At 38.2% G+C, this 27,175-nt stretch overlaps 2 protein-coding genes across 5 annotated transcripts in view; one reads left to right on the top strand and one right to left on the bottom strand.

The window, feature by feature from the left end:
• Positions 1–1,341: 1,341 nt before the first annotated feature.
• On the top strand, positions 1,342–15,602 carry BRD7 (bromodomain containing 7). The gene is made up of 17 exons (XM_051629560.1): positions 1,342–1,455; positions 1,774–1,982; positions 2,646–2,775; positions 3,146–3,203; positions 4,585–4,729; positions 6,046–6,156; positions 6,491–6,675; positions 7,556–7,679; positions 8,302–8,377; positions 9,294–9,401; positions 9,926–10,058; positions 10,799–10,910; positions 12,000–12,056; positions 12,907–13,018; positions 13,164–13,307; positions 14,385–14,528; positions 15,413–15,602. The coding sequence occupies exons 1-17, from the start codon at positions 1,407–1,409 to the stop codon at positions 15,475–15,477; spliced, it is 1,962 nt and encodes a 653-aa protein (XP_051485520.1). The 5' UTR covers positions 1,342–1,406; the 3' UTR covers positions 15,478–15,602.
• Positions 15,603–17,182: 1,580 nt separating this feature from the next.
• Positions 17,183–27,175, bottom strand: part of ADCY7 (adenylate cyclase 7) — a 65,313-nt gene continuing 55,320 nt past the window's right edge. For 3 of the 4 annotated variants that reach the window (XM_051629524.1, XM_051629523.1, XM_051629525.1), the window contains exons 19-28: positions 27,091–27,153; positions 26,737–26,787; positions 25,228–25,385; positions 23,919–24,000; positions 23,200–23,355; positions 22,383–22,529; positions 21,860–21,967; positions 20,966–21,080; positions 20,219–20,343; positions 17,183–20,102 (exon numbers count right to left, since the gene is read on the bottom strand). In XM_051629524.1, coding sequence (XP_051485484.1) covers positions 19,956–20,102; positions 20,219–20,343; positions 20,966–21,080; positions 21,860–21,967; positions 22,383–22,529; positions 23,200–23,355; positions 23,919–24,000; positions 25,228–25,385; positions 26,737–26,787; positions 27,091–27,153 — 1,152 coding nt within the window. In that variant the 3' untranslated portion in view covers positions 17,183–19,955. Of the gene's footprint in view, positions 20,103–20,218; positions 20,344–20,965; positions 21,156–21,859; positions 21,968–22,382; positions 22,530–23,199; positions 23,356–23,918; positions 24,001–25,227; positions 25,386–26,736; positions 26,788–27,090; positions 27,154–27,175 lie in introns of those variants that run through there. The other variant, XM_051629526.1, reaches the window with a different exon arrangement.

The raw sequence follows: 27,175 nt of genomic DNA, 5'->3' as shown, positions 1-27,175 counted from the left end.
AATGACAGTAAATCTAACCAGTGAAATGCAAAGTAAAGCTGTCACATCTGATTAAATTCCCAGGGACTGAATGGACAATAGTCTACTGCAACTTCCCAAGCTTTCAAAATAAAACTTGTGTAGATGTACGGCCACAAATATAGCAAATTTCTCATTAACAATGATAATTCTATTTGGCTTTAAAGTATTATATATGATCAAAAAGATTTGAGGAATACAGGATAATTGTGTGGGAAATAGATGTGTTTTATTTTTGCACTCCAAACTTCAGAGTGAAATTTCAAGACACATCACAGAACAGATACTAGGAGGAAAAAAAAATACCTAGAGTGAGGTTGAAACAGCAATGACTGCAGTTCAAGTGGTATCAGCAAATACACTATTAAATTTGAAATACTATATATTCGGTGTTATATTTAATTTTGAAAACGATCTGTCTGCTTTGGGAACTACTGCCAGACAAGGCCAATGTGTTAACTTCCACCATTTTTAGGAGGTCCTAATTTATATTTAAGGTATTTTTAATTTTTTTTAATGAACAATGTACATATATTGTCCTTAAACGTATACCCCAATTATAAAGGATGGGGAGCAAGTTTAGGCACAGTTTTTAAGGCTGGGCCTGTCCCCCCAGCCTGTGCAGGACAGGCCCAACCATTTGCTTTTCCTCAAGAGCACAGGAGACAGACCTCAGCACACCTCTGCCAACTCCCTACCTCTCCTCAGGCTTCCACAGCCTCTGTGCTTCATACTGGTACAAATCTGGGCTCAGGTTCTCAAACTTTGGGACTAACAGGCCACTGCTAGTATCACACTTACCCCCCGGCAGTACAACCTTGGCAGGGGAGGTTCTGCAGCACAGGCTGGTGCGAACGGAGGCGTATTTCGATGGAACGCTGCCACAGCCACCGAAACACCGCTCTGCCCCGGAGACCCGAGGGTGGGAGACACCAGGGACAAGGCTGCAGGCCCGGCCCGCCTCAGGGAGGGAGCAAGGAGCGTTCCCGAGGGCGCTGGAGGAGGCTCACGGCTGCTGCGTGAGGCAGCGCGGGGCTGCGATGGCTCTGGAGAGGGAAAACTGCCGAGGAGCGGGGCTGGCACGGCCGCCAGCAGGTCCCGCCGCAGCTGAGCAGGGCCAGGCGCGGCCCCGGGCGCTGCTGCGGACAGACAGACAGACAGACCGACAGCCAGCCAGCCGCCCTCGCCCCGGCTCCCTGCCCAAGCAGCCCCCGCCGGTTTCCCGCCCGCCCGCCGCCTCCACGCATGCGCAGGCTGCAGAGCGGCACCCGCGCACCTCCGGGCCGCCAGGGGGCGCCGCTCTGCCCCTCCAGCCGGCTGCGCGCGGCGCCGCCCGTCAGCGAGGCCGGTGTCGGCGAGAAGGCCGCGGCCTGGGCGGGCCGGGCGCCATGGGGAAGAAGCACAAGAAGCACAAGTCGGACAAACACCCCTACGAGGGTGGGTAGGCAGGCTCGGGGAAGCCGGGGAGGAAGGCCGGGAAGCGGGCGTGGGCCCTCGGCCCTCCCTGCCTCCTGTCCCGGCAAGGCCTCCCGGCGTTGGAAAACTTGGGGCTGAGGCTGAGCGCGGCCCGGGCGCCCAGCGGGGCCCTGCGGGGCACGGGCTGAATCGGGGGCGGGGGCCGGGCAGAAAACGGGGTCTGGGTCAGCGGCAGGCTTGGGAAGGACGGTGAGGCAGCGGAGAGCTTGTTCTGCGTTCCTGAGGAAGAGCGCCAGAGTGTGTTGCTTACGCTGCTCACGGCTTGTTTCTTGTGTTAAGAATATGTGGAAAAGCCGCTGAAGCTGGTGCTGAAAGTTGGAGGAAGTGAAGTTGCTGAGCTGTCCACGGGCAATGCAGGACTTGATTCCAGCTTGTATGAAGACAAATCTGAACATGAAAAACACAAGGACAGAAAAAGGAAAAAGAGAAAGAAAGGAGAGAAACAAGTTCCTGGAGAAGAAAAGGAGAAAAGAAAGAGAAAAGTCAAGGTACATGTTGATGCTAGTGCATTTTAGGAAAAAAAAAAACCCAACGAACTTCAGCTTTCTCTAGTCTTCACATCTTATATCCATAAACTGGAGTACATTCAAACTCAGTATATTAGATCTGCCAATTCCTTTTCTGCAGGTACTTTTGCTGGAAAAAGATGAGTGAAGGAATCTGAAATTTCTCATGTTTGAAAAAATATTGGCAACTATAAGAGAACAGAGAACTAAAGGGGGGGGATTTTGTATCTCTGTAAATCCATGTATGTAAAACAGAATGAAGACTTTACAGGTTCTCAAATGAAAAGTAAAAAAATGTGTTTTCTTCTCGGGGTTCTTAATGGGATGTGTAATTACAATACTTCTAAATTTCCTGAATTTTTCCTACTAGTTTTTGTAAAACCTTCAAAAATCACCTTAGGAGGTTTAACTGGAGACAGTTCTCTAAGCAGAGAACAGTGCAGTGTCATTCCTGTCATGCCCTAAGTGGCTGTCTGTCACATTTATTTTTTTTAATAATCCTGGGATACATTGCATTGGATAGCTGAATTGTCCAGCAGATGGAGACAGTACCTAAAGAATACGTTTTTAAAGACTTACCACCTTTTTTTTTAATACTGGTTTTGCAGATTCCCAAAGTTTCTGTGACGATCTTTCTTTGTCTAGGAGGATAAAAAGAAACGAGATCGTGACCATGCAGACAGTGAGGGAGAACAGGAAATTAAGTGTCAGACCCCTGTCAGATTGGAACTGCCACCAGAGAAACCACTGACAAGTACTCTATCAAAACAGGAAGGTAGAAAAAAAAAATATTTCTTTTGTTTTCTTTAATTCACTCACATTTTATTGCTCTTTGTTTCCATAGCAAGTGACTTGATGTTTTTTGCTCTTGCATGCAAATATTTGAAATGATGTTGCTGTACAGATGTTCTGCAGAATGGTACCTGGTACCTCTGTCAGAGGGAGAAGAATGTGAAGTAAAGCCAGTGAAAAAAGTAAATCCCCTGTAAATGTTGTGGGTTTTGCCACTGTATTCTTTTCATTTATGATGGATTCTCAAGTTGCATCAGTTTTGTTTAGGTGATTTCTGGTATCTTGGAAGTTTAGTACCTCCTGCAGTAAGGTCTGTCTCACTCCCTTTCTTCCCTCACTTCTTTTTGATCTAGAGGTGGAGCAGACACCACTTCAGGAAGCTCTGAATCAACTCATGAGGCAGCTGCAGAGGTAAGTGTCTGTGCTACAGCCTTTCAGAGCTATGAAGTAAAAATAACACGTATTAAGGGAAGAGGCACGTAAAGAGCTGACTGAATAGATGGCTAAACATATTGCTAACAGGACTATTTCAGGAATTTAAGTACTAGCTTAAAATGCCTACTTAGATCTCCTCAGCCTAGGCTTCTTGTGAACACCTCCACTTTCAAATCTAAAGAATTTTTAAGAACTTCCACAAATAGCACAATTTTCCAATAATGTGAGGTTTTCTTTATAACAACCTTTTTTTTAGAGAGACACAAGAGCTTGGAATGAACTTGACTAAGAATCAAGAGTATCTGTATGTCTTGTACCAGAATGTTTGAAAAATCTTTCCGTGTTTCTGTCCCACCAGATTAAGCTTGAAACTTTGTTTCCGAGTTTTCTCTTAACCTGAAAGTTTCAAGATCCTGGTGTCAATTTCAAGAAACTAACAACCGACTCTCAAAAAGCAGCATGTGTCTGTTTGGGCAACTTTTGCAGATAGAAGTGGCCACTTGGTTTTGAATCCTGCCCCTCAGTGAGACGCTACTCTGCAGGCGTTTCCACAGAATACCTGCACTGTGCTTCTGCACTCTGCAGAGCAAAATGCTGTTCTGTAGTGACTTGGAGTACAAATCTCTTAAGTCATAAGCAAAGCCTGAGGAAAACATTTTGGAACGCCAAGGCTTTCACCAGGGTGTATAGTATCAACACTGGCACAGGAGGCCAGGCTCATGCTGCAGAGTTTAGAGAAAAGCAAAACAACCATGGTTCTGGCGGAGAGATCCTTGTTAGCTTATCAACTAAGCTTGATGCTAAGGAGAAAACACCAACCAACTTTATTTGATTTTAGTGCTATTAGAAGCAACCAGGAACGTCAGTGTATGTCAGAGCATCAAAAGTCTAGAAAACATTAATGTAGAAAACTGTTAATGTTACATCACCTGATAATTAACATACAAACACACACTTTCACAACTTTCAGAAACAAGCTTTTTCCTTTCTGTTAATTTCAGAGGAAGCAAGGACTGATGTTTGTTCCCTTTATTTTTCAGTGACTTAATTATAATAGAAAACTACTTCTTGGAAAGCCTTTCAAAAAGGATTTTTTTTTAATCTTCTTGGGAACACTGGTAGTTGTCAAAATACAGAATTAATCTCTAAAATATGTTAGTAGCACCTTTTTGCTATACAGGTTTGCATATGGGATCTTACTGACCTTCAAAAATGAAAGATTCTGCTGACACAAGCCATTTCTAGATTTATGGTTTTGATTCCTTTTCAGCTTAGTCCTTTCTTTTCCATTTAATTCCAAGCTCAATATGTTAATTGTTGTAACTTGAAACATAAACTGTCTTTCATTTCTTAACAGAAAGGATCCAAGTTCTTTCTTTTCATTTCCTGTGACTGACTTCATTGCCCCTGGCTATTCCATGATCATTAAAAACCCAATGGATTTTAGTACTATGAAAGAGAAGATCAAGAACAATGGGTACCAGTCCATAGAAGAATTAAAGGTAATTCTGTAAATTTTCTTTTGACTGCAGAGATGTATTATGCTCAATTGCCTTGAAATCTAGTATTTCAGGAGAACATGAAGATGCCAAAAGAACCAATACTTCTACCTAAACAAAAGTTTCTTGTTGAGTTAGCAAATGCGTTCTGGAAGGAAAGAGAAAATGCTTCTGGTTTATAAATATGCATCTCAAAGATGTGGGTGGTCTCAGATTTAGGCAGGATTAAACAGAATCTGTCGGTTCATCCTTCAGTCTATAATTTTAGATCTTTACTTTGGAATGAGTGTTAGCATTTCTGTCAGACTGCTCTCTTGGTTTGGTTGTATTTCCTCTCAAAGCATAAGGAGTCTGGTGAAATTGTTGGCTTTGCCTGTCACCTCTCTTCCGGCCAGGCTTATCTAGGCATGTAGAGCCACATCTAGTGAAGGCAAGATGAGCTCAGTGCTGTTGGCAGCAGTGGTTTAACCCTGTGCTGTCGTGTGTCTAGTGGATTTGAGGGCTTGTTTTGGAGGCCCCTGGACCATTTTAATTGGGATGGGCAAGGAGGGCTTGTTTTGTTGGCTTCAGCAGAAACATTCTCTGGTTCTTTACTGGGCTAGATGAGGACATGAGAACTGTAATGTGTGTAATTAACAGTTGAACTTAGGCAGGTGTTAATTAATATAATATTGGTTGTATTTTCTTGCCCATTCTTCTTCAGAGCTCCAAAACTTAAGGGTATTCTCAGCTCTTTCAGGTGTTTCTGGTTAGTTATTAATTTTAACTTTTTGTCTCTGTAAATAGCTGAAATTGTGGTAAAACATACCTACCTGTCCAGGCTCTGCAGTGGGCACAGAAGTAAAGTTTCTAGTTTAGTCATTCAAGAAACTAACTTCAAACAAACATTAATTTCTTTTCTTAATTGAAGAAACTTTGGCATATTTCTTATAATTATTTATCTTTGAATTGCAGCTTTTCTGTTTCTAAAGTTAGCTTTGTTGTCCTTTTTATGTTGCTTCACTTTGTTTTTTCTTAATGGCTGCTGCTTGGTCAGGGAAGTGGATAATTTTAGTTAAGACTAAACTTTAAAAACTACAAACAATACTGAACACTGAAGAATACTTTCAGGATATTTATTGGGGTGCTAATTTGAGACTTGAATCTAATATACATCTGTTTAAATTTTAATTAACTAAATTTCTTACATTTATTGATGTAAAATGTGCTTTGAAGTTCTTTTTCCCTAAAGCTCAAGACACTGCATTTGCAACAAGGATTTTAACACAGTATACTATAAGATTTTAACTTTCATTCCAAAATTACTAATGTCTGTACAGGACAACTTCAAACTGATGTGCACTAATGCAATGATTTACAACAAACCAGACACCATTTACTACAAAGCTGCAAAAAAACTGCTGCACTCAGGGATGAAGATTCTTAGCCAGGTAATAGAAGATACAAACCAAAATATTTTAAAATATGTTTCTTCCTTTTTGTCCCCTCTTTCATTCAATTTTTTTTACAGGCATTTCATGAAAAAAATTATAAAATCATGCTTAATATTTGTCAAATGCTTGCATATTAGAATTTTAATAATAGATGCTCATGCTTATTTCTGCTACCAGATCACTTATTGAAGAAATATTTGCATTTAGTATTTTGTTTTCTAAACTAATTTTATACTTGCTAGTATAAGAAAGAACTCAAAATCACCCTTTATGGTTAGGCTAGGAAAAGATGGGCTGAAGTAGCAAATGAAAGCATTCTGATGTTTTTCAGGAGAGAATTCAAAGCTTGAAACAAAGTATAGAATTCATGGCTGACCTGCAGAAGACAAGGAAGCAGAAGGACAAGATGGAACTGCAGCAAAGTGGGGAAGATGAAAATGGTTTTGGGAAAGACAAAGGAGAATCCATGGATGGTGACACCAAAGCATTCAAAACACCTAGCAAAGAGCACAAAAAGTGAAGTATTATCTCAATAACAGTTATAGGATGCACCCCTTAAATGCTACAGAAACAAGATAACTTTGAGGGACCAATGGATGTGGGTTTCTGTCTTTCTGATACTGCATATAAGCTAAGACTTATGTCAAGGGAACAGCATTTTTATAAAGCATCCTCATATATAAAGAATAAGTAAGTTTAGAATCTTTTATGATGCCATCATAATTTTCTGTAGGTAACCCTGTACTGCTCATCAGCTCTGTTCCTTCAGTTATTTTCTGGTTTAATGTCTATTTCACATAAGTAGTGCTGTTCTGGAGACAGCTTGCAAGCATGACCTGTTGATACACTGAAATACCTGTATTTGGTATAAAACTATACAGCCAATTTCAAGTACCTTTTGCCTAGTAATGGTATTTGAAACATGTAAATATATAGCTACAGAATGTATACTTCCTGAAATATCTTTTAATACCTAGAAACACCCCTTTCAATGTTCTGAAATACTAGTGACTTTATTTTCACAGATTTGAAAATACAGATACTAAAAATCAGGGTATCTAATATTTTATTCTACCAAAAATATCATAGCTTTGGGGGAGTGATAGCATAGAATCTGGCCACATGCTAAACTAGGACATAAGTATGGCTGATGGAAGCTAAATACAGACCTTTGCAGTTACTAACATTTGCAGATAGAAATCTTTGTCTTGCCCAGCTGTGTTAAACAGATTGAGATTAAATGGCACTTTTTTTGTTAGATGCTTTGTCTTCAAAAACAGTTTGCATAGTTGACAAAAACCTCTTTCTCCACTGTATCCTTTTATGATATTTAGCCAGTTGGTGTCTGTGAAATTTGTTAAAGCTGGTAACTAAATTGAGTGGGTTTTATTCACAGGAAGGACAAAGATCTACTTGACGACAAATCACGAAACGATAGCTTGGAAAGGGAACAAGAGCAGATTGATCGCATTGTCAGGGAATCTGGAGGGAAATTAACAAGGCGTCTTGCCAACAGCCAGGTACATCTGTCTGCACGTGGTAACTCCTTTCACTTTTTCATAAGCCAGGCTTACTTAGCACCTTGTATCAGTTGAAACTCAAAGTGTGCTTTTACTACAGTTTACACCATTTTACACAATTGATCATATGTGTAACATCACACGGTTAAAAAAAAAAAAAAAGGCCTATTGAACTCCTGCTGGATTTCATCAGCAGAGCACCTCCAGCCTAAATTTTCAGAAATTCCAGATGAAGTAGTGGAAAAGGATGAATACTAGAAGCCTCAATAAAATACCTTGAATCTGACTAGTTCGGAAAGAGTCGCATACCTGATGAAAAATTGTTAAGTGTTACAGGAGAGAAAACCTAGTTTGGTAATACTGGGCCCATTAAATTTTCTGCAAGAATTATGTATTTTATCTCTTGGCCTCTGCAGAAAAACATTTATCATCATTTCTTAATTCATTGTGCCTATACCAATAATAAAGTAACCTAGTGAAAATAAAGAAGTTAGAGCAGTCTGACTGGTCACTCCAAATCCCTTTCTGATTCCTATGGATAGGGCAGTTTCATGAGATAATTAATGTAAGGACCATGAATTTCAACAAATATGTAAATTAAAGTAGTCTGGTCTTCTTTCAGTGTGAATTTGAAAGAAGAAAACCAGATGGCACCACAACTCTGGGCCTTCTTAATCCAGTTGACCTCACTGCAGGAGGTAAGTTGGCATGCTTCAGGTAACAAGCCACCTGATCCATGGCTTTCTTGCTGGAGCAGATCAGCAAATGCTGGCCAGATGCTGGCTAATGCTTCCTTACCGTCTGATAAATATCTGAATCTAAGAAGCTGCAGCTGAAGGAGCACATAAATTGGGACCAACTGTGGCTGTTGTTAGGAGCACCTGGAGGGAGCCCTCAGTGGCCATTGCTGTTGCTTTTTGCATCAGCTGTTTGTGGGAGCTGCAAGAGAAAGCTTTTGCCATTGGAGAAGAGACTGTCTGCCATATGCTTAGGCTTGTTTAAATCCTGGGCTCCTCTAAAGTCTGGTCTGTGTATACAGTGCAGTGTCTGCTGACCTAGAAGGTCACAGATGTTCCAGAATTGGCCACTGGGAGCTGTCTAGGTCCCAAATAATTTTGTCCTGTCAGTACTATTTATATAGTGCCACTAGCTAAAAGAGTGCAGGTCCTTGACGGTTTTAACTGCCAGCTCATTACAGACCTGAACTGACAAGGTCTAGGTGAGATGGAAACCAAGCTAAAAAACTTTTCCTACTGCACAGAGGAAAAGGAGATGTCAGTAAGAATAAAACTTGTGGGGTCTTCCACATTAAGAATTGGATTCTCTTTAATGACGCAGCCTCTGTTAGGGGAGGATAGGGAGGAGGAATACTAATAGTGGAAACATTTAGGTTAAATCTTCTCTCCTTTAACTAGCATTACTACTCACTTGATCTGGATTAATTTTTAAGACTACACGCAGACTTTAGTATGAAATATTTAGAGAGGAGAATACTTTGAGAGTTGTATCCTGTTCATCCTGAAGTTTCTGGCTACGAGTATTAAATGAATTTGGATGTCTTCCTGTATCACTTAGCTATGCCCTCATTGTTTTGTGTTTTATGTTTTATTATAGAACCAGGTTACTGCCCTGTAAAGCTGGGTATGACAGCAGGAAGACTTCAGTCAGGAGTTAATACATTACAAGGGTTCAAAGAAGATAAAAGAAACAAGGTTACTCCAGGCAAGTGCTGATTTTTTTTTTTTTAAACATAAATTATCCTCCTTATATAAACAGAACATGTTAATCTCATTTTATCATATAAATAGTTTTAACATGATAAAGCACATTATTACATGTATCTATCACACAGCTAAAAAGTACAAAGTCTAGCTTAAATTACACATACAAAAGGGGAGGAGTATTTAATGAAGTGTCCATCCATATTGAGGAGAGGAGCAGATAGATAAGGGGTTTTCTCCACCTTTGGAAGAGCACAGTGCGAAGCCTGAGCACCTGCTACTGGCACCAGGCTGGGTTTTCATATTGTGTTAAGGTAACATTGTTAACAAAACAATTGTAAATAAAATACATTTGATGTAAATGTTACTAAAAGATGTTACAGGGTGAACAGATGGTGTTCTGTGCAAGTTTATTTTCACCCTAAGTTCCTAAAAGTTTTGTTAGGTAGATTGTTTTACAACCTCTTATTTTTATCTGATACAAGCATATCAGAGGTAATAATTAGTACTGTTGTTATTTGTTAGTGACATATTTGAATTACGGACCCTATAGTTCCTATGCTCCAACATATGATTCTACATTTGCCAACATAAGCAAAGAAGATTCTGACTTAATCTATTCCACATATGGGGAAGACTCCAATCAAGGATCTTTCAGGTATTTCTAAGAAAAAGAAAGTAATAAGAGAATTCGCCTGTAAAATGAAATTAGCCAAGATTGAAGCATTTTGATGCTACTGATACCCAGGAACAGTCTTAACATTTAAGTACATTTATGACTAACTGAAGGACTCATGTTCAAAGCCAGAAAAATGTTGAGTGATACAAATGTTTATACAAACTGGATGTTTTAACATTAATGAACTGAAATACTGCCTTCAGTGTTAATGTCAAATACTGACCAAACTGCTGTGGGAGATCTGAGTCCAGAGATAGTGATGCCCAGTTTAACTCTGAAACAGTGTGTACACTGCTTTTCATATTATTTACTACAGTAAAAATCATTCATTCATTCTCATTGCTTTTATTATTCTTGATTATAAAAACTTGAGTTCAAGTCCTTTTGTTTTATTAGAACCTAAAAAATAGATGTGGTGTAAATTCATAGGAAATGGGGGAATACTTCAGTACAGTGCAAATGTTAAGTGCCTGTGGAGGTGTTCTTTCAGACAGATGCAGCTGCCTGAGGCAGTGTGCTTTTTCTAGTGTTTCAGTTGTTGTTAGGAACTGAATGTGTTTCTCAGCTACAGAAGACATGGACAATTAAACCAAAAGCAAGCCATTTAGATCAAATTCTACTTTTTGTGTTTTCTATGCTGTACATTCTAGTTTGACTTTGTAATTTTTTTCAATTGAATGTTTGGTATGAAAGTATTGACTAACTTTTGATTTTTTCAGTATTCATGATTTTTTGATGAAATCACAAGATTATCCTTTCTTAATGGCTGATAGTTTGCTTGATGTTCTAACTAAAGGAGGACATTCTAGAGCTCTCAGAGAACTAGAAACGGTAAGAGTGGATTTGTGAACTGCCTGGGCTTTGGTTTTAGCACACAAGCTGTAAAGCTAGGGGAAGATGATGCTGATCCTGTTAATCCCTTCTAATGGGTAAAATCTGAAAGCAAAAACCAACCTTAGCCTCTAGCAGATTTTCTGGAAAGGAATTATTCCAGTTTGTTAATTAGCGAAACGTGAAAATAAACAAAACACTGGAGACAGCTCTTTCTCTGTCTGCTCTCCCACTCCCATTAGCATTTCAATTTAGTAAGAAGATATCAATAAGCAGTTGTCAAAATGAAGTGATCATGGAGGGATTTTTGTTTCCATCCAAAGTTTATCATGTTCCTAGAAGCCACTGGTGAGTTTAGAAGAGTTGGTAATAAGGTTTTCCCTTTACTTGGTGCAGTGCTTTTAAACTCAGATATGTGCTATATAAAAATACTAAACAGCTACTCTTCAAATTCCTAGGAGATTTCAGTAGCTGTATATGCTAAATATGACTGGAATCAAAGGGGCTTATTTGATGATCTTAACTTAATTGACAATCCAGTAATTAGTTGAGAATCTCCACAAGACGGTTCCTATTAACTGAAAGTCTTGATTTGAGTTTCACATTTATGTAAAGCATGGAAATAAACAGATCATGGCCTTTTACTAGTGATTCAATTATTAGATACATTAATACTGGAAATAGTTCATGGATGAAAGGTCAGCTTTAAGCCCCAGTTCAGACCTTTGCTTGGCATTACTAGTTTAGCTTTTTCCTAGCACCCAGTGGTGACACTGACTTACTCCACTATTGTTGCAAGTACTAAGATAAATATACTTACATATAGAAACAGAATACATTTCATCCTCTCTTAATCATCCTTTGTTTCTTCCTGCCCCCAGTAAATAATAAAATGTGTGCTGTAAAAATGAATTTTAGTAAACATAGTTATCTGAAGAAAGCCTTCTGAAAAACAGCAACTTTGTAACGTGGTTTACAGAGAAAGCTCAATGACATTCTGTACTTAAGTAACTTGAAAACTGTAATTTTTTACTTTGAACTTAAAGAGTAATAGTAATGCCTTCTTTAAAAATCCTCTCTTTCCTTCAGCCACTGGAGGAAGCTGAGGGCCCACATGAAAGATGTGATGCATTAAAAGATGTAAAGGTAAAATTTTTCTACATTAACTCCTCTAACCAACGTGTTTAACCCCACACATTTATAGAACTGCCTACAGCTGTGAGGCCTGTGCAGGTACACTGAAAGCTTGACAAGCTGTAAAGACACATGCAAATCGTGACAAAACATGCTTTTTTGTAGGTATTTGGAGGCTAATAATCTCCAAAAAGTTGTCTTAAATGACACTATATATCAAGAGAACTGAAAGAGAATACTTACATTTTTGTGATTGTTTAACCATTTGTTAAATCTGGTTGGCAGCTCTTGTGTGCATCCTATCTTAAGCTGATTGAATTTAACATGAACTTGTCAGTGTAAAATCTCGCACAATACAGAGACATCTTTGAGAAGTTTCCCAAGTACCTCGTGCCCCTGTAGGCACACAGTGTCTCTCAGAGCATTCCACCAATGTTGGTTCAATTGGAAAAGCACAACCATAGTGCTAGGGAGAGGGCTGAACTCCTGAAGCCTTCAGCAGCAGCCAGTTCTGGGAGTGATTTTGAATTTTCACCTCAGAATTTAGATAAACTCTGCTTTAAGTGAACTCAAGTTTGAGTTATTTTTTCAATTGGGATGCTGTCTTAAGTTACTACCTCATTTGTGCATGTCCCCAGGGGTTCTGGCCGATGCCATTTTCTAATTGAGTATGAAATAGTCAGCTGAGGAACTAGAACAGAAGAGTTTCACAGGGTGTCTGTTCAGCATTCCCTCTGTGTGCTCACCTGTAGAGCAGACTAATGTTAACTGTGTGTTCTGATTTTTCCCTAACAATTGTGTTGTTTCAAGGTTGATATCAATATTACATAAATTATTGCTTGCTGCTTTTTTTTTTTTTTAGATTATGGAAATTGATATTGCTGCCAGGTTGGACTCTGCTAATAATGACAGACTTACAGCACTGAAGGCAGTGACAAACTTTGGCATGCCTCTAGAAGAGTTTGATTCCGAGGGTGAGTTTTCTTGGTACTTGCATTTCTGATATGTCTGTAACTGTTTTGATTTCTTAATCCTGTTGCAAAGTTAGCCTTACCATATTTATATCATAATCTAAGTAAATACACACTTACTAGTTGAGAGTTTCTCTTCATTAAACAGAGGCTGAAATCTTCCAGAGGAAACTTGATGAAACAACAAAGCTTCTGAGAGAACTCCAGGATGCTCAAAATGAACGACTAAGTACAAAACCACCCCCTAATATGATTTGTCTTCTGGGTCCATCTTACAGAGAGATGCACTTGGGTAAGTACACTTTCTGATTGTTCTTGCAGAAATTGATCCAGTCCCAACTTGTATGAACTCCAAGAAATACAGAAATATAACTTACAGCACAAAATATGTGCCCCGTTAGGCCTAGAAGATTAATTTTTTGGTATGTAAAGCCAGATGAAAGTTTTCAACAGTAATTACAAGTATTTTCATTACTAAATTGCCCTGGAACTAATTGGGAGCTTTCTCTATGCCACAGGCCAGACAATATCCAAACACCTCTGACTCTTGATTTTTAATGTCTTTGAACATTAAACATGTCTTAAGTAGTACCAAATTCTTACTGTTAGGCTAGCTTTATTCCAGGTTTGATCTAGTTATCAGTCTATTATATTATACTAAATACCAAACATATGTTCTTTAATTATCAGAGCAAAGCTGCTTGACAGTTATTCAGACTGTTGATGGCAACCTTCTAAATAGGATGGTGCAGAGGGTGTCGTTTGTGCAAGTAAAACTAACTGACTTGTACAATACAAACACCAGCATACGTGGTCTAAAGTAACCACCTTCAGTGTGATAAGATAAATTCCCCTTAGTGCAGAAATATTACCATGTTGCTATTACACCAGCTCTAAACCAGATCAAATATTACCTTTCTTAAAAGGTGTAAGGACTTACAGCTTCCTTCTTGAAGGAAAATCACTTTTGTAAGCAACAAGAACAATCTCTCTAGTTAATACCCAAAAATAAATGCTGCTCCTGAAAGCCAGGTACTACTGACACAACTGCTGTTTGGGTGCCACCAGATCTCTCCCAGCTGCTCTGTGTGACCCACATGTCATTAGCTTACTCCTTTTAACTGTTGGTGTTGCATCATGGTCAGCAGCTGCTTCGTTCCTCTTAATCTTCTTAACCACCTTGTTGTAGTTCCCTGGAGGTCCTGCATGATTGCACACAGTACAACAAAACTCTTCTGTAGCTTAAACATTATTTAACATAGTTCCATTTGTACTTAAATAATTAAACTGTGTACAGGGCGAAGGGCTCATTTCAGCCATTTTGTGTGTGTATATATAGCACTTAAATACATCCACTTACCTTTTCTAGCGGAGAGAGTAACCAACAACCTGAAAGAACTTGCACAACAAGTGACTCCAGGTGATATTGTTAGTACCTATGGCATCCGGAAAGCAATGGGCATTTCACTCCCTTTACCTGATACAGAAGACAGCTGGGTAGATTTGACAGAGGGTGAGTATACAAAAAAGTATCTTAGCATCTGCTCAACTAAACCAAAATCATTGCCTGGCTTGTGGTAGAATTTGCAGTAACTTAGTTACAACTTCAGTTATTTTCCCCTTTTTAAAATCCTGTTTCTAACGGAAAGTTGCTGTGATGAATGGGATGGAATTTTTTGAGATGTATGGAACTTTGGTTGGACTACATACAGTTATTTTGCCATTCATATTACAGCACTGCCAAATTTTCAAGCTTGGCAATCCATTATTTTTTTTCCATTTAGCTTGATTACAAGAGAAGAGTCTAAATTCCTCACATGCTAAAAAGGAGGACATAATCCTTCCTTCTCCAAGCTTCTGGCTGTGCGCTCCTTTTGCTTAATTTGGTGATCATCCAACTATTCCTTTTGCTGAAGTAAGGAGTCAGATCAGTGGAAAATCGAGTGCCAGAACCTGATCTCCCCCTTGTGGCACGTAAGCAGTAAAAGCATAGCACCCACAATTTGTCCCCAGTTTTTAAGGCAGGTCAGAATTTCCTTTCAAGAAACGTAACTCACACAACAAATATACTCAGTCTGTGGTTTATAAAAAGTTTCAGTTAAGATGTTATTTAATTAAAAGGGCAGGATTACTTCAGGAACTTATTTATCTTTTCAGTGAAACTGCTCAAGAAATTTCAATTTCAACATTCTGGAGCAATTTCTTTTTCATAGCACTGTACGCAAGAGACAATGTAACAGCTGAAACAGTGTTTTCTTGAACTGTTCCAGAGCATGCAGCTAACTCAGGACTATTTGCACAAATAGCAAATGACATTGCATGCACTGTTGTTTATGCCTTTCTTTCACTTAAATGTTACATATGCTAATTGACCTGGCATCTGTTGTAAACTTTCAGACTTTCATGAACCCAAGACGACTGTCGCCATCCCTGAAAATGAGTGTAGTCCAGTTACAGTCTGAAGCTTTGGTTCAGTTTACAGCAGTTTGTTTGATTCTGTTTAAGAACCAGATAAACTTCCTTCAGGTGCATTCACTGAACATGTGTATATTGTTTTTAACTTTTGTTTATTAAATTTCAGAACTGATGACATTTGAAATTGAATGGTTTGTATTAGAGTTACTTCTGCTACGTAAATCCACTATTTTTCCTCTTGCATTCCTTATTATTTGAAAGCACCCCTGCAGCACTTAAGTTTTCCTAGATTGTTAAGTGTCTGGAAAAGTCAAAGCTTAAGTGAAAATGTGTCTATATGTCATGTAGGGACTCAACCAAAAGTTTCTAAAAGCTTGTGTAGACTCTTATCTGAATCTGGCTGGGACAACAATCATGAGTATCTGAACATGCAAGTTTCCCTTTTTAAAATGACTGTGCAACTCTTACAATTATGAGGAAGAGAAATAAACTTTGTTTAAAAAAACTGATGTAGCCCGATGAATTAACAATAGATCAACTTTGTGATGCTTGGAATGTGGACGAATGTCCTCATAGAGGACTAACACCATCTTCCCATGGTATCTTGAGGGCAAACCTAGAAACATACTATGACAACAAGGTGAGACTAACAAAGCCACTCGCTGCCAATAAATAAAAATACCACCTTAATATAATGCAACAACTGTTGGAGATTCTGACGTAGATAGTTCTTACTACTTGGAGATACTACTAAACACTATCTGGATAATAATCTAAGATTTGCTTATCAGAAAGGAAAACATCTTTAGAAAACTAACAGCATTAAGAGTCAATTACCTATTCACCAAAACTGCAGACAATACAGCTTCCAGACATAGAGGAGAATTCAAGCACCTTTGCAGGATTGTATGTGGAGCCAGTGGCTCTTGTCCAAGGAGGTTTTTCCCTGTGCTAGTCAGTTCCTTTCACTCAGTCAGGCAGTGCTGTACACAGGCTCTTCCACAGGCATCCTCAAGTATTTTTCAGTGTTGCTTTTTTACACTGTGGTTCCAGCAATGCTCTGCAGTGTTCCAGCTCCATCACTCACCTGCACAGTGGCATGAAGCTGAGCTAAGACGTAACTTGAAAACAAAGCTTAACTGTGTAACTCTGAATCCCACCCTCTACCCCCAGTCTAGTGGCCAGCATCATCCTTAACACTCCCCACCTTTCTCCTTTCTAAAATGGCTACAGAAGTGTTTAAGTGCTTTTAACTTTCACAGTTCTTAAAAGTCATTCCAAAAAGGTTGAACTGTCAACCTGGATTTTTCTCCAGTAGTTTTCAGTTGTCCCAGAATAGTTCATAATAAAGTTGCCACTAGATTTTTTTAACAGTTCTAGGTAATCGCAGCTGAAATGTTACTCCAGGGAATTATTTTTTTCCATTAATAATTGAAGTCATTTTCATACTACAAGGGAGGACAAGATGCATAACTGTGCCAGTGAAACCATTATTGGCTGGCATCTCTGGCATCTCATTTCCCATCACTTACCTTTCATATAGAGCAGCAGCACGTCACAGATGACAGAAAACCAAGTATTGAAATTTTCTTCAGCTGTTGAATGCAGGTCTGTCACTGTGGACTTTCCACTTACACATGCTTTTTATAAATATCAAATTTATGAGTAAAAACAATCTCATCAACTCTATAGGGGTATAAGAAATAGGCCTCCTTTTCATGAGAATCTTCATCAAAATAACTGCAAAACCAAGCAAGTTTGAGGAAGCTTTTTATTTAATGGTAAAACCAAAACTTTGTTCTTTAAAACAGAATGCTAATTCAAGATGTTACTAGCTCTTCAAATTAGATATAGTGCTATTTTTTTAGTTTAAGAAAACAACAGTGCTGTAAGGTAGAATTTTCTAACAAGGTTATTTCTGCAGTCTCCAATATTGCAATTCGTTCTCAAAAGGACTGCTGAAAACAATCATTTAAATACAGTTTCTTCTTAAATTGAACTTTTTCTGTGGTTGAATATAGCTCTCATACAATGCCAGTTCAGATGAGAAATTAGAAAGTCACCCTCAGATACAAATCCTCTCATTACCTTTTCTAACTTTCCCAAGGATGCTTGCACACTGCTCACTCAGTGTTTGTGTACGTAAGTGCATAATGTCCTTTTAAAACTCCAACTAAAATCTATTTCTTCCAGTTCAAAAGCAACAGCTCTTAATACCACTTCTGTAAGTGAGGTCAAGTTGAAATTATGCCCAAGCAAGTTACTAGCCTGACAGGCAGCACAATGTAAACAAAAGCATTTCAAAATGCTGTTAGAGGCAGCGAATTTTCTTTCATAGTTAACTTACATCTACATGCTACTAGTTCTGTGAACAGCAAACACTTCAGAGCCAGCTCTATCTAAAGGTATAATGCACTTTTCAAAATACATTAATGAGGCAAATAGTTCCTTTGACTACCGTGACAGCAAAGGCTGCTGAAAGGAGCCTTTGACACATGCATGGTCCTTATAGAACAATAAATAAATATCTCAAAACAAATGCTTGCTGAGCATCTGTTACTACAAATACACAACATACAAAAGTAGCAAAAGCTGTTTGGAATTTTATCCAACTACAACACTGACCTCATACTGATGAGACACCAAGTATGAAACTTCCACCTTCAGCAGAGTCCATACGTGAACCAGACAACCTCAAACTAAGGTTTTATAACATGCTATTTTCTATTAGAGACTTACCACAAACACTGTTTTGACCTACCAAATCAACAAAGGCTATTAGCACAATTTTTAATCCACAGTTGGACAATATTCAGATCTGTTCCTGTCTTGAAACATAGTCACTTTATCTTCTAAAGAAATTACACAGTAATTAGAAAGTGGCAGTGATGCATAGGACTGCTTGTTAAACACTTTTCCAGTATAGTTTAGTACTAAACCCAGAAATACTAATAAATGCTGTTTTGTTTGTAGAAGAGTAAGGCCTAACAAGACAGATGCTGAACTCAATCACTGTGCTGTTTAGTCACACTACATGTGGTGTATCAGGGGGAGGGAGGAATCCATCCTTAGTTAATACATATAATTGGACACATGATGTTAGCCTTACAAAATACTATCATTTCCATGGACAGAAAACAGATTAAGTGATTTCAGTAAATAGAAAAATCTTAATTTAGAAATCAGCAAAAGCCATTAACAGCTTAAAAAAATTTACAAACTAATTCACAGCAAGTCAATTTCTATGATTTTACTAATGCTCTATGCATACTTTCAGTGTTGAGGCTCTGCTGAAACATTTCCATTACCAATGTTTTTCCACACGTCCTTTTGTAATCTTCAGAACAAATTTGTTTTGTAAACTGCATTGCCTTTAAAAGGTACATAGACCAGCCAGTGGTTAGTCACATCGAAGAAACAGGAATAGAACAACAACAAAAAAAAACACAACCAAAACCAACAAAACCCACCTCAGCTGCCATTCAGTTTATACAGCATCTGTTACTGTTCCTAATAGTATCTTATTAGTTCTGTTCTTCAGTTTCCAAACAATTCAAAACTGGTAATTTTTCCCTCCATAAGGGCCATCAAGAATGCAGTCAGCATGCAGAATTCCTGCTGGGTGTCAGTGATACAAGCTGTTACCAGAGCCTGTCTACTCAAGCATGCAGGGTAAACTGCAGGTGCTCAGTGCTCCTCAAAGTCGAGTCTGGTTTTTTAAATTTAAAGCCAGAATTTTGAAGACATTCTCTTATGTAACTGTATAAAATGTCCATGCAGATACTAAATACAGAGGCACACAAGTACAAAGGGGAACATGTAATACAATGTAAACACTGAATGAGATGAAAATTATTTCTGAACAGCTGTTGGTCATGAAAACATTTACATAATACAAGGTACTATTATGAAGGAGGCGAAGATACTTAAAAAGTGATCAGACACTGTGCAAGTAATTTTTTGTTTTGTCCAAAGGAACTCAGCACAATTATCATATGATGTATTTGAGTGTACTTGGCGTTCTTCCTTCCATTATTCAGCTCTTCTGCAGTGAAGCCTGTTTAGCATTAAGAGCAGGATATCCAGTGCCCAGAGCACCAGCTCCCATGTCGTGACAAGTGCAATACTGTAAGCAGGTGTGTGGCAAAGAAGGAGGCAGTGGAATGTTTTAACACTGTGACAAGTTGTACAGTGCATCCACATTTGTTGTTTCTGGAGCTGTTAAGACTCCCACAGTGCAGGTGAGAAAAGGAGCTAACGGAAGATGCTTTAGGGGAATTCCAGGTAAATCCTCAATTTTTTTTCAGGAAAAGGTAGTCTTTTTTTCAGACTGGAGGTTTTGTGTCTTCTGGGAACTTTTCAGAACTTTAAAAAAAAAAGTAATTCTCTTATCTTGAGATGTAGAAGAAATAGGAGTCGTAAAGGTATGTTTTTAGAATAAAGTCCTTCACATAAGGAGGGAAATTGAACATCTTCACAGAAGGGAGGCAGTTCTAAGTCTATTTTGATTAACTTCATCATAGCCTCAGTTCAGTCCCATACCTTGGAATTTGGCAGTCTCGGTGCAAACAAAGTAAGTCCTCAGCTCTCCTTTGCCTTTGACATTAATGAGCCCCCTACATTCACACGAATATCCCAACTCCTGTAGTATTTTACTCGTTTCTTCTGTGACCTTTGTGTGAAAAGAATGAGAAACACTTGTGAAATTATTCTGAGTATTCACATTGTAAAAAATTTCATAACCTATTAGAAATAATTCTTCAGACATTCCGAGGCTGATGTGTTTACCTGGATTTTTCCAAGTTCCCCCGTGCTCTCCATTCGGCTGGCAACATTGACAGTGTTGCCCCAAATATCATACTGAGGTTTCCGGGCACCAATCACACCAGCAATCACAGGGCCATGATTTATCCCTTAGTATAAACAAAAGCACATGTAATTACTGACGTAGAAAGGGCCGTGATATCTACCTTCCTTATTAGCCATAAGTCATGAGCTCCAGGGGAACAAAAACAGCACTGAACTCTGCAAAACATCTGCAATCAGTATTACCACTGCTTTATAAGTATTAGTACTGAGGCTCAGGAGATGAGAAGTGAGTCATTCATTATAAAATTGGAAGTCTGGGAAAGAGGTAGGGGAAAGTTCATGCCAAAGCAAGATTCTTCCTTTTCTCCTTTTAGCATATATAAATAAATATTTGCCTAATGACAACAGTGTCTTTGGTCAACAGTTAATAATAGGGTACCTCCCTTTTCATCCACACCTATAATTTTCTTCAAACTCATCAAGCTGCAGTCTTAGTATTGCTCCCTCCAGTGTTTTGGAAAGCCCACCCAAGGAGGAGCCTGGCCTATCTAAAAAGCTGGCCCAGGCAACACTCCCTTCAGCTATTGAGCATTTTATAATAATCCAAATACTGTGCTCAGCATTAGGAAGGGCTCCACAGCCCTCAGCAATTTGCCTAAGTCATCCTACCTAATTTTTAATATTTATGGAGCTGCAGAGTTCACATTCTTCCCAATCTGAACTTACCAATGCGGAGGCGGAAATTGTTAAAGGAATGTCGGTTGATGCCATCCAGTTTACTCATCAAGGCAATCCCATATTCCACCATAATCCCAATATGAGCATGCTGTCGTTCCTTATCCTATGCAATTCATACCACATTAATGATCAAATTACAACATAGCAGGCTGTGTCAGGCTACCATTCCAAATGAGTACTGTTAGTGAATAAAGTATGTATTTATAAGGATAAGAGCACTAATCCTTGTAGCTGTGCAGAATTGCATAGTTCAATAAACATTCCAAATGGATTTAGAAAAACACATTAAATTCAACTGGAATAGCTTGGAGGTGACAAGAATGATGGAGTTTTTAAAGTAATTTATGTCTGTCCTTTAGGATTTCAGATTTAATTTTACATGTTTTGTGTATATTACATACACGTGTCCTAATGCCATACAGGACCTGCTATAGTGAAAGTCAGCCTGAGTACAGGAATCTGTTTTAATTCTTCTGGGTTCAGATTCAGATCCCATGTGGCACCTGAGGATTCTCTTTTTGTGACAGTTCTCAAGTATCACAAAAAGCTTACTGTCCAGTTCTGAGATGGCCTTTTCTTTAGCAGCCACTCTTTGCCTTCCCTATTAATAGAGCTATTCTGTTACCCATCTAGAAATATTAAGCTACTGAAATCAAAGATTAAATTATGCTGGGGTTACAGACTTAATACCTGCCTAAGGAAAAAAAAAAAGAAACTAGGAAATAAATAGTGAATTCAATACAAGACAAGTAATTTCTATAAACTTTCTTCACATTTCAGTAAGTCACTCTTGGTGATTTACTTTCTTTCCTCTCTCATTACATTCTGTTCCTCTGAAATGCACCTACAGACACCAGAATGCTGAAGGCAGAGACCACCTACCTGGTGAGTCTCTTGGCCTGGCGTGACACTGAGACCAGCTGCTGCCATGTAAGTGCTTCCAATGGTCTTTATTTTTTCAACACCACTAAATTTAGGTTTTAACAACAGCTGTATGAAGGGAAGGAAAATAGAAACTTGAGAATTAAATACCATATTTCAGTGTGTACAATAAGCATTAAACATCTCTAGGAATACTACCAATTGCAAGAGGGTTAGATAAGAAAGTTCTGAGGATTAGTTTCACAGTTTTGCTCTACCTGCTCATATTAGAAACAGAGTGCTGTAATACTGAAATAAAGTACTGAATTGCAGAACTTTCAAACCATACTAGTAATGCGTTAGATTATGTAATTGAAAAACCCCATGAGATGGGAATATATCTTTCAAGACTGCGAAGCTGAACTCAGATTATTAGTTCAGGATAAGAGCCTTTTTCTCCCCTCCAATGCTCACAGATCTAGTGAAACATTTTATTTTGCAGTAAATACATAATTCAATAAAATTTAGCCAGAAGCTAAATTACCTCATCAAAATCAGCAATGATTTCATTTAACAGCCGCAGGCATTCCAGGCCTTCTTTATTGACATCACACTCAGTGTAAAACACCTTAAAATCTGGTACCGATGCAAACATGACACAGACACAGTCATAGGATTGATGGTACCAGTCCTGCAGGAAAACAAGGTATTCACACATTGTTAGCAGTCACCTTCCACCTCAGGTATTCAAAACTTTGATTGTTGTTTGCAAGCAGTAATCGAATTACAGTTTTCCTATGAAGTCAGTTACAGTACTTTACAGTGGGCATCTCTGATTTTATCAGAAACATAAATGCAGTTGATTTGCCTAAGGAAATGCTGAGAGATCTGTGTATCTTAAAGATTCTCATCTACTCTGGACAGTGCCAGTCTTATGACACTTACCACAGCTGTGAAATCAGCAATATTTTTTCTGATGACATGCTGGCAGAGTAAGATGAACTTCCCACTGGGGTTATTACCAAGGAGATACAATCTGTTACTCAACTTCTTTAAAAAGCAGGCCTATCTTCTCTGGTAAAATATGTTTTTGGGAAAGTAGTAAATCCTTTTTAAATATTTGCCAAACTCAAACAGTGTCCTGAAGCCTAACTACCAATTCTGAAAACAGACTTCAGTGACTGACACTAAGAGTTCTCATTTTTTTGAGGCCATCTGGGTAGCAGGTTGTTGGGTTTACAAGGATCTTCGGAAACAAACAAGAGGCAAAGAGTGTAGTCGCTGTGTGCTTGCTAACATGACATTCTGTATGTCACAGCAATCCAGCTTACTGTCCTTCACACAGCAAAGATTAAACATACCTCATTTCGTTTTTCACCAATGAAATATGCAGCAACATGGGCTGGAAGCACATTTTCCAGCAAAAGCCTGTTAACATTCTCCATTGTTTCAAACTGTTCATGTTCTTTTTTAAACTTATTCTTCCACAGACAATCCAGTCGACAGTAATAGTCAATCTGCAAAGGGACCAAATCTGAGAAATTAAATCTATATAGTATCTCACTGGAATATACTGGTCATTTTATTCAAAAAAGTGCAGTAGCAATAAAGTTTCTTCAAGGCCTTTTGAGCCTATATAGTTAGGAAAAATGAGCTTTAAGAATGAAAGTCAGAAAAACATGTATCAAACAGCATGTATGAATGCCATTTGGGTACCATCAGGTGTATTTACCAAAATGACATTTTAATAAGATGGGGATTATTTATCTTGAATTACTGCCTTGATTTAGCATAGATATCAACATAAAATACAGAGAGATCCAAACTGGAAGAATTTGAAAGTTCTGACTTCTGTAATGCAAACACTTAAACTATAAAAAAGTTTCCACCCTTTCACATTAAAATGTTTTGCATTATTTGTAACTAAGTACAGGTAAGTACATTATCTACAAACTAAGTAGAAGAACATAAAAAGATAAAATATATACTAATTTAGTTCAGAATTTCAGTGATCAATACTTTTATTTAAATCAACTTGCTGCAAGTAAAAGAAATAATGTATTGCTTTTTAAATGCATACCTGTTTTGCAAGTAAAATTAGGGTTATGTAAAACAGAACCAGATATAAATTAGTCATTATCTTTGGCTCTCTGATGAAAAACCTGAAAACAAGAAAGCAAATCAAAGTCATTTGCATCCTTTCAGAAAATCCACATGATTAAGGGTTGGGAGGGGAAGAAGGGCCTCAAGGAAGGGGGTGTCTTTATTCAGATATATACCACCAATGATATTGCTCATTTGTGCCAGTGGCTGCCTGGTAATAGGGCCTATCTTAATAATGAGAAAGGATTACCATCAGTTCAGTATAGAAATTATGTTTAAGTGGATGAAAAAATGGGTGCTGAAATCTTGTCAAGAGGCTATTGTAGTGAAATATTCAAGTAAACTTGGCTTTATCTTAATGAAGCCATCTTAACTTCCATTGCACTGAGTTGCAGCTTTCCTCCCCACAGTGCCCCACAGAAACACAGCCAACAAAATCTTGAAGTAGAAAAAGAAACTATCTTATTTGTAGAGAGACGGTGACAAATAAAAACCTGAACTGCCTAAACAAAGCCACTGAATCACACCTGATATAGCTTCATATGAATCTGGATGCCACTTGTATTTCATGTCACAGATCAGCCTCTCTTACATCTATTAATTTTCACAAATGCATCAAACTGTATTCTCATTATATGAATAACCTGGGATTAAGAAGCTAAATTAAGAGCTCATTTAGGCTTTTTTAAGCAGGGCTGACAGCTCATAGTTAGTCTCTCCAAAATAAATTTATCCTAATCTTCAGCTATGAGAATATACTGAGAACCTAAGAAACAGACTTACAAATTAATAGTAAAACTTCCACATATTACTTCTCCTAAGTATTTTAACAGTTTCCTCAAATAGATCAAGTAAATTGCTGTTACTTTTCAAAATATGCAGTTAGTGAAGTAGGTAATAAAAGAGTCACTATCCTACTGACTAGCAAGGTCTTGCAAGCACAGCTTGAGCATCAGACTTCTAGCAAGGCTTTTCTTCATTGTTTAACACAAGATTAACCTTATTATAAGATTAAGATTCTATCCCCTAGTCTTTAAAGTAAATTAAGCTTCCAGAGATCTTAGAAGCCCTATTACAGAATTCTTCAGAAAATACAGGCTTTATTTTTAATTTTATTTATTTATTAAATGGTCTCATTCGATTTCTGTGTCATTATCTTTAGAGAAAGGTTTGTAATGTCTTTACTTACATGACTTTGGTATTTCAATATTCCAATAGTGTACAAAAATCTAACACCTCCTTTAAAGAAAAATTATTGTCAATTACAAAAAAACTTGTCACTGCACCTGGTACTGTTGCTGTAGGAGTTTCTATGGTGAAGGGTATTAAAAATGATGAGGTATACGGTCACAGCAATGGACAGGAGGAGAACTTTGAGTTCAAAGCTCATTTGAAGAAATACTGAGCAAGCAATGAACCCCAATATGCAGCAGTAAGTATAATACTGTAAAAGAAGAATTTAAAGAGAAGTTGCATTATTCAGGCTATAAAGGCATAAGACTTTCAAATCATGGCAAATGCTCTAAGTTCATGACAATTATAATTTCAATAAAAAATATTATGATCACTTGCTAAATACACTTAGATTTATTTTTAATTGCACTAAAAAAGGCTGAACTTCATACTTTTTCCATTTGCTTTTATGTTAAAGAGAAACAAAGATTTAAGCAAAAAGCCTCAGACCAACATAAGTGACAAAAAATGAAGCATGTGGAGAATTTATCTTCTGAAGTCTATTAACTTAAGCAATTATTTATTTAAAGTTCAAGACTAACCTAAAGTAGGTTCACAGTCCAGTAAACAGGCTCTGAACCAGGAACCCCAGGAACCCCTACCTTCCTATCTCCCCTGCCTGTAACGTGTGAAGTCCATGACCTGTTCTCCAACCTTAGACAGAGCTCTTTCATAAGAACTTAGATGCTAAAAAGCATCATCAAGCTAGGACCATTATCCAACAGAATTACTGAGAAATCTCCCAGAGAAACCACAATTCAGGCATGGTGTCCAAGGTCAGCATGCAGCTGGGAGCATTACAACTGTTGAAGGGTACAAAGTGCATTGCACAGACAGATTTGCTCCCTGCAGCCAGAGGCACAGGTCTAAGATGCTGAGCTAGCATACTTTAGTCTACAAAAAACTCAGCTTCTGCTCCTCAAGAGTTTATTTCTCTTTATGTACTAAGCACAGTTTTTCACCCATAATAGCACACACTTAGCACAGACTGGGAGATGCTTAGCTATGCAGTTTATGTTTCTGCTGAAGTGAATGAAACCAGAACAACTAATGGGGTAACCCAGGATCAGGGCCAATATGGTCATGTATTATACCAACTCTGTCATTCTGAAGGCACTGAGTCTAGGGCATCACCTACTGTAATGAACACTCACAGCCACAACTCTGAAGCCAAACCTCTGAAAAAGAAACCACTACATAGAGAACACTGACAGGTCTGTTGGCCACTTAATCCCTTTCACATTATCAGGATACTTTCCTGGGACACTTGCAAGTACAACTTTTGTCTCTCAGAATTGAACACAACCAGCATCCTGTTCTGCTGCTTTTTCGTCAGAGTTTTAGATCTACTTCTAAATCTGAACTTTCACAAAAATTGCTGAATCATTCTGTATTTAGCACAGCAACAGCAGCTGAAACATCTTGATTTCAGGAAGAACTTCTGTGCTGTTGGATACTTAAACAACACTCTGTTTTATACAGCAACAGAACCTGCTAGCTATCAGTAATACAGACAATATTCAAAGATCTGGGTTTTAAAGTAACATGCATTCACTACTTACAGTTTCCTCGATGCAGGACTGAATTGTGTTTCCAAAAGACTGATTTATAGACTGCAAGAATAGAAAATCACCAGATGAGTACAATCACAAACACTTGGATTATCTCAAAATAGAAAGCTACTTTGGAACTAGAGATAAAAAAAGGAAACCCTCAGAAATAACACTTCAGTGTCATTAGTAAGTGCTGAATCTATCTTTACAGAAATTGAGAGAACACCTTTCAAAGGTGCTGAGTAACCAAAACAAGCCAAGACTTCAGCTTTATCTATGAGTATTCCAGACCTCTGAATATCCCCCACACATCCAAAACTAATTTAACGTTAACCTTAGAAACAAAGACAGTACTCTACTCACATAGGTGGGAGCACACAGGTAATTTGATCCAGTAAAGTTTGCAGGTTTGTTCTTTTCAGTAGTCTTGATTTATTAGAAAAAAAAC

Source organism: Apus apus, chromosome 11 (assembly GCF_020740795.1).
Source record: "Apus apus isolate bApuApu2 chromosome 11, bApuApu2.pri.cur, whole genome shotgun sequence".
NCBI lineage: Eukaryota > Metazoa > Chordata > Aves > Apodiformes > Apodidae > Apus > Apus apus.
The sequence above is the reverse complement of the archived record's forward strand: the minus strand, read 5'-3'. Positions and strand labels throughout refer to the sequence as shown.

Bases quoted from the DNA above. Each gene is read 5' to 3' on its own strand.
- BRD7 (XM_051629560.1), top strand. From the start codon at position 1,407: ATGGGGAAGAAGCACAAGAAGCACAAGTCGGACAAACACCCCTACGAG. The intron at 1,983-2,645 runs GTACATGTTGAT...TTCTTTGTCTAG, and splicing joins AAAGAAAGAGAAAAGTCAAG to GAGGATAAAAAGAAACGAGA. The intron at 4,730-6,045 runs GTAATTCTGTAA...ATGTCTGTACAG, and splicing joins AGTCCATAGAAGAATTAAAG to GACAACTTCAAACTGATGTG.